Below are 18,121 nucleotides of genomic sequence, written 5' to 3'. Positions count from 1 at the left end.
GCGCAGTGCCCTTCAGAAAATCTTACCTGCAAAAACCAACTTCTTGGAGATTGGTTGAAAAAAGTTTGATTAGAAAGACAGCTCTGTGTTTGAAGAAATAGATGTTCAGAATAATTACAATGAGAGCATATTACGTAGCTTTTATACATAATGGATCAGGAGGAAAGAGCTGAAGTATATAGTTCTATAAATGGAAAACATGATGGAACTATTTGACTTTGACAGACAGGTCAATATTAGGACACTTCCTGTGCAATAACTTTTAAATTCAAGTTATAACAGTTTCATTAAATACCAAAAATACGTCTCTTTTTTATTCCAAATAGAAAAGTTCTGTTCTACTGATGTTTAACAACAGCAGTCCTGAAAATCCACGATTTTTAAACTCTCAGAGACCTCAGCAGATTATCCCACATTACAGCCTGCGTACACACGATTTTGTTCTTCACCTACAGTAGTATAATCGTCTCTGTCAGAGTATTTTCCCCTCTCTCCTCCTACACGTATAAACCACGGCTGAATGATGACACTTTGATAAGCCCACACACACACACACACCTCACACACTCATTGTATTTAAAAGCAATGAGGTCACAAACCCTCTGCGGAGTGGGAGCTCGGAAATGGATCCACTGGCAACGAACCTGCTAAAGGTTTCAAATGTAGATTCATGAGTGCAAATGAGAGTTGATTTCTATTATCATATTACAGTTATCAATGCAACAATGTTCATGACAAATAAACTCTTCAACTGAGTGAAAACAATGTGTTGTGCCATCCTTTGAAGACACATTGACTGTGTGTAGACATGAGATTTATTCTGCATGATGTCTACATGCTATTAAGTTTAATATGATAGGGTTGTAGGTCTTTACTCATAGACTGACGTTACTGGTATCACTTGACCTATACAGGTCCCATCACTAGTATCATTCACATTGTCCCTTCACTATGTCTTTGTTTCACTGATGTGTTGTATCAGACCTCTAGCACTTATGGTCAAATGTTAGGCAAATTATTCACATTTGTTTTGAAACTGTGAGATATACCACAAAACAATTCATTACATTATGAATCATCCAATCAAAAAGAAATGATGATGACGTCCAGGTTATGTATAGTGAATGAAGCTAACCTTGGTTAGTCATGTTCCTGTGCTGTGAGCCGGTGTTTGCCTTGACCCTCTGTACTCGTGTCAGTTCCTTCATCCACTCAGCACTGCACAGAAATTTCACTCAGGCTGACTCATCTGTGACTGCTGCTGTTCATGCCTCATGTCTGAATTTCACCCCTCCTTCATTCAGCAAAGACATTTTACCAGCATGTCTGCTCAACTGTTATGTTCCACAGCTGCTGTGCAAAAGGCATTTTATGATGCATCCTGATGGTGGCCCTATGGAAAGTCTGACAATCACTAAAGTCTCAACAATTTGTTCTGAGGAAACGTTCATATTGGCCATTCATTCGCTGGTTGTTCAGGTAATTTACTTAGAACAACTCACGTCAAACTCACAGTGGCAGTGGAGGAGAAGAGGAACCTTAAAGTCAGCAATATGAGCATTCAGAGAAAAAAGGTCATGGCAGTCCATCAAATATTTGCTGAGAAATTTTGGGTCATGTGTACCCCGACTGTACTTACGATTAAGACTTTTTAAAATTTAAGCGGGGGATTTTTACAAAAATGTAGCCCTGAACAGTTGTTTGGACTTATCCATAGAAATCGGCTGTATACCTTTACAACTTCTGCTTTGAAGTTCAGCATTTTATGTGAGTCTTAAATGGGGGAGACTCACTTCTCCAGCCTCTAGTGGCCAACAAGCAGCCAACGTGGATGTGCAAAACACTGCAGTTCCTGGAAGGTCCACTTGAGACTGGCTCCAAAAGCCACAAATCTCTTTTAGATCCTTTATTAAATGCACTTTTTTTTTTACAGAAGAAACAATCATGGTTACAGCCTGGAACAAAAACTGTCTTTGTTTAGCTAATTTATTGAATGATTCAAACTGTTTTGGGTTGATTTCTTTTATCCATTTTGATTATACTGAGGATAAAAGTTTTGCATGCTTGTGCATAATTAGGGAGACGATTGGTTTGACTGTTTGGCGGGCACGTTGTAGCTGTTTGTCAAGAGACTAAAGGCCCACTTCAGCTCTACCTCTGTCTGTTATTAAACTGATTGAATTAAGGTAGAGTCAGCATTTCCAAAATGGAAACAGACCGCCTTTATTCGGTTCAAAATGCTTCTCAGAAACCGTTCGGTAACGTCACACAGGCGATGGACAGTCTTCTTCAGTAATGATGAAAACTGTTTCTTGAACCCAGCTCGCTGAGTGCTTGTATGATTTGTGGATGTAAGCGATGTGACTCCTTTGTCCCCTGCTGGTCGACCTTGGCTCTCTGTCTTGCTTACACCCCAGAGCTGTTGGATTTATGGGTGCAGTGTGAGTGGCCCCGCTGATTACCTTCCTAACCTGTGCTGTAAATCTGAGCTGGATGAATAGCATCAGTCACCTGGAGGTGCTCGTCCAGACCATGAACTCATGTCTGAAGCCTGTGAGAAAGGGAAAGTGGCTAGAATAACTCAGATTTGAGACTTTGGGTTCCAATTATGCCTGCTCTGGAAAACTGAACGTCTCAAAATTTGAAAAACACTTCTGATTTATTATGGGCAGACCTAGAGGTTTGTGGCCCGTTATTAAAGAGAAGTGTCAAGAAGTAAAACTATCCAATATGGCACAATTAAATAAAAACTGCATCATACTGCATCAGATCATATGGCCCTGTTTCTGCAGAACTTCTCTTTGGCTTAAGAAGGATTTTCCAATGCTGTTTTTTATGTTACAGTATATGTGCCTTAAAGGTTTGAGTCCTTTTTTATACTGTTAAATAACAATATTAAATATTCTTCATTTCAGTTTTTATTTTATATGAAGTTACTTTGTTGTGTTTTGTTTCAATTTGATACTTTTTTCTTTCCTATTTATACTTCTTCAGCAGCCTCATTAAACGGGATGGCAGAACTACAAGACAGTGATGAATTAATCAGTTTCTGTTTTTACAAGATCCAAAAGTGGTCAGGATGTGAAACCGCAGCTTTTCAATGCCAGTATGTAATGTCTGATGGTCAGAGAGGTGAAAGAAAATATCTGAAGAGTAAGACGGAACACAGGAAATAGTTGGAGTATTAAACATTTGTCATCAGAGCTCAAAGTAAACCAAACCTTTGCGTGTTTAGATTTCACGGTAAAGACAGAAAGCCAGCGTTAGCTGACACGACACGACTGGAAAAGCAGTTAGAAAACGAAGCCTGAGCAGAACTGGCATCAAACAGTCATAGTACAGTGGGAAAATCCTACAGTCCTTATAGTGTCTGAATGTTTTTAAGAATATGTTACATGAACAGTCTTTGGCAGGCAGGATTTGTGGTTTTTGATAATAGTGGAGGAGAAAAAGAAAACAACTCTGCTGCATTGTGCTGTGCTTCGGTTTGTTCCAGAAGCAGATTAAGTGAAACCTGGACGGTCGAGAAGATGATATCAGCTCAGCCCCAAGCTCTCTCTCTGAAAGTTTACATTAAGACGGAAAAAGAAAGCGAGCAGACACGATTTAAAAGATACAATCCATGATTTATTACAGAAAAGAATGATATCCAAATTATTTTATGTTACATTATTTTTATACATCTCAATATGTTTTTACATGTAAACAGGAACGAAGTAAACAATGTTATTGATACACTTCATGTCACGTCTGATACCAACCTATTGTACAGTTAAATCTCTGTCTATGTGCTTCTCTATCAGCACAATCCAGTAAGGAGGCATAGCACGGAACAGAAAGCTCAATCCTCCTATGCCAAGTCTTCAGAGATGTGCAAGGTCATGCCTTTATTACTTATTATGAGATACCCATACTGTGCTATTGTAGTAGAAGGCATGGGAAACAGCTTTTCTACCACTATGCAGAATTTGGTTTGAAGGGGAACCAATACTCTCGGAGAGGAGAGGAAAGTCGGGAGATTAATTAATCAAATGCTTATAGCTGGGCAGGTAAGACATCCGATATCTTTGAGTTCTTCATTCATAAAATGAATCCTATCTTGTCATTTTAAAAGCTTCAGTTGGAAGAGGGGAAAATGTAATTTTGATTCCCAGTTGAAGAAGTCTGAAGTTTATATGTTTATATTCAATCCAGATTAAATGAAATCAGACTGGAGTCCAAGGTCTTAGTTTAATATTAAGGGACCAACCAGGGGACCAATATTAATACTCTTCCAGTATAACATTCTGACACTTCAAGAGACATACTAGGTGTTTTCAGACCAAACAGTTCTGGGGACTTTTTGAAGAGGAGCTATCCACTAGGGAGTTCTCTGAGAACTATACACCACGGGAACTTTTTTTTCCGTTTGCATCCGCACCGCCATGGTACCTACTCTGAAGCAGGAGCTAAAAGGTTCCTCTTAACGGGGCTCTAGGAACTAAAATATTTCAAAGTTCCTGCGGTGCGGAATGAATAAAAAAGGAGTAGGGTTCCAAAAGTTCCTAGAGCTATGAAGAAGTTCCTGCGGTCCGAAAACGCCTAATGTCTCGTCCAGGCCTCCTTAAATGACCATCACTGAAAGAGGGCGGTGATATGTTTTAAGACGCCATTAACAACCTTACACAAGGTAGCTGTTAGGTCATGCATACTCTACAGTACAAATGTACCTTACATTTACATCTGCATCTCTCCAAAATAAAAGTAGCACTAAAGGATAACAACATGCATAGATTTTCAAAGTTCACATAGCAGGGAAGATATGCAGACAACCTGGGCTAGTTTCCTATGCATCGGAACAAGATTCAGGAGAACAAATATCTCTCTCTTGAGGATGAAATGATTATGATCGTTGGATTACTCGCTATGAAGTGAAAGATTATAGAGTCTTAGCCAGCCACCTGCAACTTGTGCGTCTTTAATCGACTGTGTGATCCATGATTTCTGCTCTACTATGCTTGCTGTGATAATGGAGGAAAAGGAAAAAAAAAAACATGCTTTTAATTGTGAGTGTGCATTAAAGTCATGCAAATGCACTGCAAATGCAAAAATATATATCTAAAAAAAAAAGCGGGATTCCTTTGACTGCATCTTAGAAAATATGATCGGAAGTTGATTATCTGCGAACATTCAGAGGACACCTGAGAAATGTGGACATAACTTTGTCTATCTGAGGGTGAAAACAGATGAACTCATACAGATAGCATAAAATAAAAAGTATAAAAACATGACATACATGTATATACAAGGAGCAATACATTAAATAAAAACAGTTAAATGATGTATGCTTATTGTAAAAATCCTTTTTTAGTTGTTGTGAAATGCAACCTGGGAAGTGATTCTCTTCTTTTTACGCTCACTGTGCATAATGTTGTTAAGTCAAAGTCGTATTCCACGCGACCAGAACTAAAGCTCTCGGGCTAAAGTTTCAGTTCTCATAAGCTTCAAAATCAAAAAAAAAATCCCTCATTAATACAATTTCTCCACACTCAAACTCTCCATCTCAACACGTATAATTATGTAATGATGTTCCCGACTTCCGAATGGATTCGTCGCTCATGCTACCTGTTTTCCTGAGTTTTCTATTCTGTGACGTCAGACCTGACCACAACAGAAGGCAATGTCAAGACTCTGCATTTAACCAAAACCCACCTTCTCATTTTCACATCAATGTCAGAGAGCAGTTCAAACCTCATCTGATCATTTGTTTAGCAGAGGTTGAGAACAAAAAAAAAGCTTTAGTGGTAGATTTGAACTGAGGAACAGTGGATGGATGTTCTTTGCAAACTGAACATCCAAGCCACAGGTATGTCCCAGTGATCCAAGTTTCAACCACGCTTCAGGGCTTCCAACACCAAATGAAAAACAGGCTGTGAGTGCAGAATGAAAGAGTGGATTTGTGGCTTCTGCATTGCGAGTGCATACAGTGTTTATGATGGGAGTCACATTACGGTGTGCACCGAGACCAGAGGAGGTGCTGTGGAGTGACTGACGTTCAAAGCAAATCCTTACAGGAGAGTTCAGAAAGGTCTTTAGACAATAGAACAAGGAGAGAGAATATTTCTTCCACTTGAATAAAAGCATGTGCAGCACAAACAGGCACACGTGATGTTGGTGACACAATTGTGGTGAGCACAACTGTAGGCACAATCAAATCGCACTAAGTTCACATTTCCTCAACTGGAGACAGTCAAGCTCAGCATTAGCACAAAGATTAACACACAGCTCACACTGCGTACACACACACACACACACACACACACACACACACACACACACGTGAACCAGGCTTCAAAACAGGGACATAGTCTATCAAAAGGTACAAAACAAAAAGACCATGCACTTTTTATGGTTTCAGAATTCTTTGTACCTAATAGATGTTAAACATCCTCCACAATGAGTGCTGTTGCTTTTATTTTTTATCATTCTTTGCAGTTGACAAATGGCCGCAAATATTAATCAGCATGCTTCAAGGGCGATATACAGTCGCTTTGTACGAAAAATGTCCATTGTATTTGGTAGCCACATCACCAGAACCACTTTTGCAACAAGAAACGCCACAGTAGCTCTGTCACAGAAACCAGCAGAGCGATGGCAGCACGGTCATGCTGCGAGCTGCACCGAACTGCAGAGTCAAAGCCGAGTGCTAGCTGCCACACACAGAGAGAGTGCAGGATGAGTGCCAAGAAGCGAACAGTGGTGATCTGCAGCCCTTGATCTGCATAGTAAACATTAATTTGCAAAAAGGTTTTTGTCTAGGGAAGCCATGACACAGTCGAGAAACAAGGGGCCTGCAGCCGGATGAAGCTGGGTCAGGCATTGGGCATGGTCAGAAACAATGAGCAGCGGCAAAACCGGTCGTGTAATAGATGGCGGGGGGGGGGGGGGAGTGGCGAAGGTCAGAGCCTAGAAGTGGACAGGTTTGTGGGAGGATCTGGTAACTGAAGAACACGTCTTTGGTGTACAGAATCAGCCAAGTGAAGCTCGACTCTCAAAGCTAATAGACATAAACAAGCAGGCAGAGGAGGTTGTGCCTGTGACTTGAGGGCTTTGCGGCTTGTAGTGGAGACACGGGCGGGGTTAAGCTAAGGCCACTCGTGGTGATAACGCCGTCCGTTCTTCTTCCTCTCCTTCTGTAGGTGCTCCAGCTCCGCCTCGTACATCATCTCCTGCATTAGGTACTTCTCCCTCCTCATACGATCGCACAGACCCTTCGGCATGTCGGGGATGAGGTACGCTATGAAGGACTTGATCCCAAACACCAGGTGCTGCAAGAAGCATTAAGCATTTATGAATGACCTATTCCACACAGAGGGAACACTCTTAGGTTTCCAGTATTTGCTGCATTATTCAATATGCGTGCAAAGGCTACCACTTTGCATCACAATAAAGACTTTTTAAGTTATAGAATGTTTTATATGTGAATATTATGCCAGTGTTTGTGAAGGTGAAAAAAATAAATGAACAAGGCGGCAATGCCAGGGGAATATCTTGTCAACATTTCAAGGAAAGCAGAAGAAATGTGGTGCATTTGTTTTTTTGCAGGACTACCATGGGATTTGGGTTTTATTCTGTGGATTTAGTGAAATTCCTCAGCCTACTGTAGCAGCAACATTTAATGAAAGCATGAGAAGCACCTAAATTGTGCGTCTGAGGTTTTCACTTAATGATGACAGCATATAAATTAATCAAGAAGAAATTCTGTAGTTTCTCAGGCTGAAGGAGACATAAGAGGATTACGTTTCAGCAGCTTGACTTGCTGGTAAACACACAGACAAAAAAAAAGAAAAGTAGAAATTGCTGACAGACCTCAAAGACGATGATGAAGGCCAGCCTGGCAGCCAAGACGTGCCAGAACTGCAGGGTGAATTCGTAGGGCCCCGTACTCCAGGGCGGGGCTCTGTAGTCTCTGTACCTGCAGTAAATGGGCTGACTGCTGTTCTTCAGCTCGCTCATGTCAAACACCGACAGGCTGCTGTTCATGTAGCCTTGCAAACACCTGAGAGCAGAAGGAGAAGTTGTTGAGGCTTTAACACAAGTCACTCTGCCTGGCTCTGTTTACACATTCAAGTCAATGCTTACTCATCCTTGTGGTGGTGTCCCTTGTCTTTACACGGGCCGTATTTGAAAGCGTAAACAAATCGGGGGATGTAGTCTGAGGTTATGGCAATGACAAAGGCGTTGGTGATGACTGCGAGCACGCCGATTCCTTCAAGAATCCCGTGCCAGATACCTGACAGACAAACCAGGTGAGAATAAACACTGTTCACTTCTTTATAGGAATCAGGTTTAATACCTAACAGGTTTACAGGTCTATGAACATCGACTATAATAATAAGTAGAAAGATAGTAAAGAGCAGTAATCCTACTGTCGAGGAATAAAAAAAAAAAAGATATATTACATTTGTAAAATAAGTTTAACAATATTTAAAGTTAGTGAATTACAATTTATAAGGTGTAACAGAAGACACTAAGATGGTCCATACACCTGCATGCCTTCAGTAACTTCAGCTCTGTGTGACCTCCAAAGCTTTTTGTTGATGAAACATTTAAGTAGTTTAAAAAATAATAAAAGGTTCCCTTCTGAACATGAGTGAATGAGCCACAGTTTAGATTAAATCCCGGGCCGCCCGCTTTGGGGACTACAGCCTCCATACATGGGGGGCACGAAGCAACCACTAGGACACCGGTGACCCCCCTGCAGTGGGACAGTTCTAAGACATGTCAATATTTATATATGTATTCAGAACACAAAAACCAAATAGTTTGGGAACTCTGTAAGTCAGAATACAGCATGATTTTTAGCTACATTACGATAAAGGTTATTGAGGCTACTGTATTTTAAGAAGAGAAAATCCTCTCTACGCCTTCTCTGCATCAGACCTGTGTTTGTTTGATCAGCAAATCTTAAATCTAACAAGAAGCTTTGCTCTTTGATTCTGTGCCACCGAAACATAGTGTGTAAATTACAGCTGAAGAATGTTAAATGTTTGTGGGTGGATTCCTCCTTTAATTACAGGGCAACATGCCACAGGAAGCATTTGGTCATATATTATATACGGCAGTTGGAGGATGCAGTTTTTTGTCACTGGGACGTGGGCTCGTGGGAGGCAGGCGCAGCATATGGCAGCACAGCTATAGGAGCATATTTTGCTCCATAGGATAGATAATGTTTGGTTTGGGTGAAAAATGTGGCTCTGATCTAAAAAAGAGAAAAAAGCAGACACAAAGGGGGAGGTGTAGGGGCAGCTGGAGATCACACTGACCTATGTCAGTGGCTCGGGCTGGCATTGGTCTCCTCCACTGAGTGACAAACTTGTATGCGTCAAGGCGAATCTCAATGATGTTGTTGAGCAGAGCGAGGAGAGGAGCCAGCGGGAACGCTGCTACGAATATGGTGGTGAAGCCAAACTGGAGAACTGTCGAGGAAAGAAACATTTAGACTACACAGGATGTCTGTAACAAATCCTGCACACATCACATGTACGATTTAGCGACCACCATTATTTGATTCCATTCCTTCCCCCTTTCAGAAACTAAGAAAGAGATGTTTTACCCATTTCAAGGTATTCGTCCACGAGTCCATGTGCGTTCATCGGCTGCAGATTCCAGTCTTTGTCCCACTGTGGAAGCTGGGCTTTATTCTCCACGTTCTGCCCTCCACCACCTCCTTTCTTCATCTTTCTGCGAGACCACCAGTTCTGCAGCAGACTGAAAATGTGGCAAGTAGCAAGCTGTCATCTCAAAGCAATTATTTCTGACAATGTGCTCAGCACTGTAGGAACCCTTTTACTGAGCCTCACAGTTCAGGATTTTATGTATTACTGCAATAGAAAATCCTTTTCATATGCTAATGGACCGACGGATCAAAAAAAGAAAATCACAGACATTTCATAACGTTTTGTATAACGGCAATCATTTACATTCAAAATATTAAGAATTAAATGTTGCATTTCTAATGGCTCATTAAGAAAGAAGCACATCATTATAATTACACATTACTTACGGAAAACCGAGCTCCATGAAATTGTTCCAGATTTGTTTGAAGAACATGATGACGCCCATTTGCAGGCACAGATCAATCAAACACCCGCTTGGGTGGCACTGAGAGAAAAACATAAAATACAAAACTGTACCTCGTACCGCACAATTAAACCCTGATAATATGTTTTTGGTTCATTAAACTTTATAATCTGATTAATTTGGGGGAGATTTGTGGTTCATATAGCAATATACAGGTGGATCATTAAAAAGATGAATAACATGAAAATGCTAAATATATCCTCAAACAGAAGGCAATAATCGGCCCACTCATGGTGGTGCCTAATTGCACTCACCTCCTCCAGCCTCCATCGATTAAAGAGTTTATTGTATTTTCCAGGCCTGCCAGCAAACCTGAGCAGATTGAGATTGACAACATTAACTGTGAAACTCAATCAGAGGAAAACTAATAAAGTCTGAGCAGGAATAAAAAGACACTGAAAGGTGCTAATCACGTTTTACAGACCACAGATTGGTTTCCTTTCTAGTCACAGCAGTATTCTGCAAACACTTAACATGAGTGAACAGAGAGAAGAGGAAAGAAAGGGAGTCTTGGCAGCCATGATGTTGGAGCTTTAAACAAAACATGCACAATCTTTCATTAAACTCACTGTAAACAGGAACTGTAGAGTTCACGGCAGTAAGCCTACCTTCCCAGGAAGAAAGCGATGTAAAATGTGGAGCTGTTCAGATTCACAAACTGGAAGAGGAACATCTTCAGAGCGAAGCTGTTCTCCCACTCAGACTCTGTCCGTGGGTGCTCTGAAGGGGGACAAACAGGGGTTATAGAGTCGACCAAGGAGAATATAAATGCATACCAACCATGTAGGAAGAAAGAAATACTAAGGCACAAACGTATGAACAAATTTGGACAATGCTTACCCAAGTTTGTCAGCAGATAGGCCACCTTTTCATACACCTAAAAGAGGATCATATTCAGGGAAAAGGTTAAAGAGGGTAAAGATGAGATAGAGCAGTATGAACAGAAATCTCAGCAAATATTTAAAATCTTGGCTGTGGATGGGACAGTCCCTGGAACATAATTCCTTAATAAATCTTCTGCACATTTTTTGGACAGGAAAATGTAAACGAGCGAAATGAGGCTTGTCCAGACAGACACCCACCACGTTGAGAGACATGATGATCATAAAGTTGATGCAGACGCCGGTGCCAGAGGTGGCAAACTGCCAGTTTTTCTTCACAAAATACCAGCCGAAGGACGCGAACTTCTCCATGGCAATAAGTCGGAAAACCACAACGGCAAACACGGCTGTCAGGACGAGGGAAATCTGGACGGAGATCATGGACAGAAGGAAGAATAGAGTAACTGTCTTGTACGGTCAATAACTGAGATGAACACTTTACTTCACCATGAGATTAGATTGAACCTCGACCATATTATCTTACAGCACAGAAAAGAAACCTTTAAAAAATGTCAATTGATAAACCGCTCGTTACTAAATAATAATCAGTATCAGAAGAAAAGACAAAAAAGGCAAAATTCACATTTTTAATTTTATGCTTCACATCCAGCAGGGGGCGGTGTAATGCCACTGCTGGTGCCTCACACACACTCCAAAGGTGGCAGACAGAATAATGGTGATCTCCCTCTCAGCCTAAATCCCAAAAGGGAGCAGATTATTCAGAGATCAAAGGGCTTACCATGAAGAATATTCCGGACACAGAAACCATGAGCCGGCTCAGTTTGTCTGAGAACGGCTGGAAAGGCTCGGGCTTGCCAGAGATGGGGTTGACTCTCTCCATCCTTGAGTACTTGGCTTCGAATTGAGGTCTTAGCTCCTCCTGATTCACAAAATACATTCCAATTTGAACAATTGAACTGAGTAAGCAGTAACTCATTTATTAATGTCATGTAAGCAGTGTCAAATTTAGTAAAAATGAAGCATGATCCCCTATTGGGGGGAATATGGTTTTAACAACAGCTCAAATAAAGAGGGCAAAAATAAATCAGCAATAGATGAAATATGTAAAAGGCAAACATATTTACAGAAATAAAATAAAAGGGTAAAGTTAGAAATGATAATATAAATATTAGAAGAAAACTGAGCCGATATGAGATCAATAACATATACGATTGAATTGCTAATATTGCTGACATACATGTACCTCTTCTTCTTCCCAATCGATGAGGTCCCAGTCATAAGTCAGCTCTGCCCTCCTTCTTTTCCAGAACTCCAGGAATACTGTGGCTGCAGAGGGGATCAGGTATCAATCACATTATTGATCACCTTTGATTTCTAACAGACAGAATGATGGGTAACCACATGCCCACACAAAGCAGAATTAAACACCACATCACAGGCAGATGTCCTGACACGCATGGCCCATTACGAGAAGTGATTACAGCCAGTTAACAGACTGCTCTCTACTCTGCGGTGAAGTTAAGGAAAAGTGGCAACAGAAAATAGGCTTTCCTAGCACAATGTTTCATCCCCAAATCGTGTCTTTCTCAGGCAAAATCCATTTAATGTTGAAAGGCTTCGAAAGTAAAGCTTTTCTGTGGGCAGAATTCAGTCCGGAGGCATTGTTTCCTTTGTGTCTGACGCTTTTGTGTCTCACTCTGCACACAACACCAAAAGAATGATGTTCACAATCTTTTTTCTGTCCAAACTTTTCATGTACTCTGGTTTATAGCAGATACATGACACCAAAAGATGAAAGGCTTTTTTTTTTATAAAAGCTGCATTGGACACTTGCTTCAGATTAAACACTCATGGGGTTAATGTGTGTGGGAAAGTAGAATTAGTGCAGAGACAGTGATAGATCTGGGGAAAAGAGCAGCGCACTCATGTACGATCTATGATGGACAGCACACTGTAAAACTATACTGCTGATTCAGCTCCTTTTGTCAGCTTTCATTAAACATACATGTAACACACGTGTGTTCAAATGAAAACTGACAGGAGAATTCAATCAGTGCTCAACTCTATCTCTACAGCTCTAATTAACGTTTATGAATCTTTTATACATAAAAATGTATTACATGTATTAGGAGTAGAAAGATATACATGATTGATCAATTAGACCACCAAATCATTATTTCAATAAATATCCATTGTCATAGCAGAACTAGCTCGTTTTTCTTTTCATATTTAATTGCTAACTTCATATTTTTAGGTTTTAGGCTGTCAAACAAACAACATAAATACAAAAAAAGCTGCCTTTGCTTCAGTAGTGATTGGCATTTTTTCAATATTTTGATAATTAAGTACCAAAGAGCTCGTCAAATTTGAGCAAACATTTTCAAGAACACGGCTCAATGTCCTCAAAAATGGAGGGAACTGCCTTACAGTGTGTCCTCAAAAGAAGAAATACTGTAAAGGGGCCATCTATGCTTCCCTTCATGCAAGAGAAATTTAGTGTGCTGGTGCCCCACTTCATGCAGCTCGTGCCCTGTTTAGTTTTTAACGACCCCCCCCCTTTAGAAAGCCTAGGTCTGCCACTGTAATAGAGAAAATAATCAGCAGATAAAATGATGATAAAAATAATGGTAAGCTAAAAGAATAAATTAGGCACACATAAAGGAATTGTACAGTAGTCTTAAAAAAAACTTGAATCCTCAGTCGGCACAACTTTCACTGCTGTTAAAGATGTTTCAGTTGAATAAAGCGCGACCCACTTTTTTTTTTAAAGAGAGAGAAAAGTAGCCTCTTCTGATGCCTACATTCAGTCCCCTGGGCTAACCAATTTTTCATCTCTATCTCGCTCACACACAGCAGACCTAGAGTGCACTCACTGAGTGGTGCAGCACTGCTACTTTGGTCCACATTGCCTAAAGCCTTCACGCAGGATTCAGAACTGCAGACCTCGGTTGGCGAGGCTGGCTGGACCTCCTTCGGCGCCACAGCTATCCTTGGCCTTCGTTTAGCCCAAACACAGAACACAATGCGCCAAGTGTTCCCTCTGGGCTCAGGTGATTATTTACCAAGCTGGCAGATAGATGGACCTGGGCCAGACACTGCACAGTAGCGCTCTATATCACAATCATATTATAGCTGGGGGAACCATGGCTGCAATACACCACAATCATGGTGCAATACTGTAACCCTGACAGCCAAATGATACGCTGCCCCTCTTGATTTATGTTTAATAATCCAACTAATTACATCAGAAGAGCACCAGAAGTGTTAAATCAGAGAAACCTGACCATGATTTATTCACCGACAAATGTATTACACAGAGAGAAGAGCTTGTGTATTTGCACAGCAGCGTGTTTACTGTATTGAATTCTCGGTTGGAAAGCTTAATGTGTTTGGAGGAGTCGAGTGGAGAGCTGATGATGAAGCACTGACACACTCTTGTATAAATAGATTTGAATTCCAGGAGGGTTTGTGTCTCGCGAAAGACAAGTTGATGTAACAACAACAAGTGTTGACAAAATCCTGAACAAGGGCAAACAAAAACAGCCTCCACCTACCCCAGATAGCCATGAAGATAGCGAAGAACACAGTGCCGCCGTTATCAAACAGACGGGTCACCTAGAAACACAAGCAGATGAAAGAATGACCTGAAATTGAAAATGTGTCATTCTTGAGTTTAGAATCCTTACATGGGAGATTTACTGAAGGAATAGTTGACATTTTGGAGAAATAAACTCATTTAAATTCTTGACGATAGAGACATGATATGATTGACACCACTCTAATGTTTATGTGATGAATGTTTTGCTAAAGCCATCAGGAGTTAGCTTATCTTAGCTAAAAAAAAAAAAAAGCCTAACACACTTAAACTTACTAACTTATTAAGGTTATGCAGTTTTTTTTTTTTTAAACATTATCTGTTGTTTTACATTTAGAGTTAGCAAACTAGTTGTTGTTTTTTAATTATTTTCTGAACTTTGCGCTATGCTAAGCTAACCAGTGGCTAGTTAGCACCATTTTTAACTCGTATAGTGACATATCTGACACGATTTTTATGATCAACTCTTAACAAGTAAGTAAGCAAATTTCCAAAAATGTCACTGCAAATGTTCAAATAACAACTGTTGCATCTACTTCTTTGATATTAGCTAATTGTAAGAGGTTTCAAAGACAAACCATTTAAAGCTTTATCCGTAGTCAAAACATACTCTAAAGAATGACAACTTGACAACTTCCTAGAGATCATGAGAGTTTTAAACCTATAAATGTTTGTAACAGAGTCTGTGAGGAGTAACGAAAAGGAAAACTCTTAGCAAGCTGAAATGATGGCGCTAAGGATGAAAATCAGAACTAGACCAACCTTTGCATAGACACAACTGTCGCTCAGTGTCCATGGATCACAGGTGTCCTCACACATAGGACACATGATGGTAGTGTTGGCTTCACAGATCTCTTTACTGATGACAACGAAAAGAAACGGACGTGTCAGTTGAGAATGTATGTATTTCCCATCAATTCCATATTTGACTGTAATATTGATCAATGACTGACCTGACTTGGCTGGAGTCCATCGTAAAAAGACCATAGAGGAAGACAAAAACGCCAACCAGGGCAGCAGGGATCAACATGCCGGTGTACCAGCCCAACCACGCAAAGTAAAGACCAATTTTCTCTCCAAAGTACCGCCTGCATGGGAAAGAGATGGAGGGATCAAAATTCACCAACAAACTGTGTTTACTTAAAATGTAACATGGTCATGTTCTCTTTCAGTGCAGTTGTGGGTGTAGCTAGTTTACATTGAGGAGGCTGTGCTAATGGACTGGGATGCTGCAGATTTGATTAGTATTACTATGAATTACTATTATCCTTGTATTCTTTGTTATGATATGCTTTGACAATTTTGTCACATTCATGCTAATAAAAAGCTTTCTGGGTTGAAATTGAAAGGTCACACAGTTGAATTTTGTTGTGTGACATGATCCATGACGGTATCTGCCTCCTAAAACACTGTTGTCCAGATGCCTTTGAGCAAGACACCTACTTCACAACGGCTCGGGTAAAGCAGCTCAGTATCATTTAGTGCTGCAATCGACTGTATCAGTCAACTCCTTAGAGCAGTGGTTTCCAAAGCGGGGGTCGGGACCCAACCCGGCTGTGCGCAACATTTAATGTTTAACCACATCCAGGGGACAAAGGGGGTCCCCAGTTCTTAGCACCGTGATTTTGGGGGTCGCGGGCTGAAAAGTTTGGGAACCCCTGCCTTAGAATATATGCAATGCTGCTTTAACAATGAGGAAGGACAAGATAGAAAGCATATTTACTGTTGTCCCCTAATCGTTCCTGGTTTCAGGAGAAGGGCTGATATAAACTTGGTAGCTGCAAAAGGTATGGGGAAGGAAGATGGATATAATATAAACTTACAGTGTAACTTGTGTTTTAAAGAAACTGGAAAATTAATGAACTTCATTAGCATGATGCTAAAAACCTTGAAACCTGAAACGACGGCTCTTTTTGCCAACTTAGGAGAGGCAGACTCAAGCTGTGTAAATATCCATGACATGTCATTACTTTTAAAGTTGGTATGTCACGTAACCAGTTCATTTTTTAGACATTCGGCAGACATTAAGTCAACATTCATTTTGTTTTGCTCACATAGTGTAGTTACCATAGTTACTACAGTTTAGTTCAATGGTTACGCGGCCTCTTTTTTTTGTCTCTATGACCTCCAGAGGGAAACATTGGGCTCTTCTTAAAACCTGCACTGCGTTCACCAGCTTGTTGCTCACTATGTCGCTCTGATGTTCTGTGCAGAGGGACTCGAATATTATCATTGAAAACAGAGAAAACAAGAGACAAACAGTCAGGTAAAAGTCACTGCAATGCTCAATAAAGCAGATAAAATGATCAGATTCTCTTTCTGTATGTTCATTACTCAAAGTGACACCTTAAATGTGTTTACATTGGCATACAATAGGAAATGTTAGGCCACAAATATACATTATAGCTGCTTGGATTCTACATTGCAATAAAGCAGATCTGCTTCCTAATGTGTATCATTCTGACAAACCAACTGCAGATATTTAAAGGTATTACTACCTTGGTATTTACAGTTTCATTAAATGGTCTCACAAGGATGCTAATGGTACCAGCTTGCTTTGCTTCATTCAAAGCCTGTAAAGCAAAAGTATTTACATTTCTCTAATCTGCACATAAATAGATAAAACTGAAAATGTGTGGTTTCAGAGAGAGTACCAGCTGTATTTTTTCAGGTATATGTATGCATAGCTAGGATCCTCGCCACCTGGATCTAGTTCTTGACAGTAGAATCTAACTTTTGGCAAGAAAGTGAGCAAGGTTTTCCCAAAGATGTTCAAGTGTTCCTTGTCACAGTGTTGCAAGATGCAGAAAAGTTCAAGTGGTTTCTTCCTCAAATGTCAGAGTGACTCCCTTAGTTCAGAAATAACAGACCTGTCCGGATACTGTTGAGTAATAAAAAAGCCTGTCCAGAGGGCAGACTGTGATATAAAAACCCTGATATATTTATAATCCTTTACTTCACACAGGGAGATAAACAACTAGGCTTCTCTGTGTCCACTTTAAACAACATGACGAATAAAGAACGAGGCTCCTAACCCAGACACTACGGCTCAAGTTACTATCTCAAAAACAGGCCATGATGCTGTGCGACCTTCTTCAAAGCCGATTACCTGATGAGGTCCAGAGGCTGGTATTTGTACCACATTCCCCAGCGAGCCCAGCGCTCGTACAGAAGATGTCTGTGGTTCTGGGCACCGTGTGTCTTAATTGGATGTCTGCTCTTGTAACCACCCTGACCAGACAAAGAGAAGAGAAATTTACATTACAGGAGCGATGAGACACTTTGAACACTTTGGATTGTCCGCAAGTCTTTCAGCAACAACTTCAAACCACCTCACCTCATGAGGAGGAAATGCAGCCTCATACGTGTTGTTGCCCAACAGCCTGTTGATACCTGCAGGAAAATATACACATCATGTTAGATGATGCTTGTATGCCAGCTATAAAGTACTCGTAATAACGACAAGAGGGGTCTATTCAGCGATTCATTTAAAACCCACTTTTCCAAAAAGAAGTACAAGATTTACAAATCTGGTGAACATGAGTTGAACTTTAGGAGATTA

At 40.5% G+C, this 18,121-nt stretch overlaps 1 protein-coding gene across 3 annotated transcripts in view; it reads right to left on the bottom strand.

Moving 5' to 3' along the window:
• Window positions 1-3,605: 3,605 nt before the first annotated feature.
• Window positions 3,606-18,121, bottom strand: part of ano3 (anoctamin 3) — a 34,009-nt gene continuing 19,493 nt past the window's right edge. For 2 of the 3 annotated variants that reach the window (XM_061035532.1, XM_061035533.1), the window contains exons 9-25: window positions 17,897-17,952; window positions 17,669-17,790; window positions 15,513-15,647; window positions 15,322-15,418; window positions 14,519-14,579; window positions 12,202-12,290; window positions 11,743-11,883; window positions 11,205-11,369; window positions 10,963-10,999; window positions 10,731-10,842; window positions 10,377-10,434; window positions 10,046-10,143; window positions 9,596-9,750; window positions 9,306-9,458; window positions 8,122-8,272; window positions 7,849-8,038; window positions 3,606-7,307 (exon numbers count right to left, since the gene is read on the bottom strand). In XM_061035532.1, the coding sequence (XP_060891515.1) occupies window positions 7,125-7,307; window positions 7,849-8,038; window positions 8,122-8,272; window positions 9,306-9,458; window positions 9,596-9,750; window positions 10,046-10,143; window positions 10,377-10,434; window positions 10,731-10,842; window positions 10,963-10,999; window positions 11,205-11,369; window positions 11,743-11,883; window positions 12,202-12,290; window positions 14,519-14,579; window positions 15,322-15,418; window positions 15,513-15,647; window positions 17,669-17,790; window positions 17,897-17,952 (2,003 nt within the window). In that variant the 3' untranslated portion in view covers window positions 3,606-7,124. The remainder of the gene's footprint in view (window positions 7,308-7,848; window positions 8,039-8,121; window positions 8,273-9,305; window positions 9,459-9,595; window positions 9,751-10,045; window positions 10,144-10,376; window positions 10,435-10,730; window positions 10,843-10,962; window positions 11,000-11,204; window positions 11,370-11,742; window positions 11,884-12,201; window positions 12,291-14,518; window positions 14,580-15,321; window positions 15,419-15,512; window positions 15,648-17,668; window positions 17,791-17,896; window positions 17,953-18,121) is intronic. The other variant, XM_061035534.1, reaches the window with a different exon arrangement.

This window comes from Labrus mixtus, chromosome 4 (genome assembly GCF_963584025.1).
Source record: "Labrus mixtus chromosome 4, fLabMix1.1, whole genome shotgun sequence".
NCBI classification, from domain to species: Eukaryota; Metazoa; Chordata; class Actinopteri; order Labriformes; family Labridae; genus Labrus; species Labrus mixtus.
The sequence above is the reverse complement of the archived record's forward strand: the minus strand, read 5'-3'. Positions and strand labels throughout refer to the sequence as shown.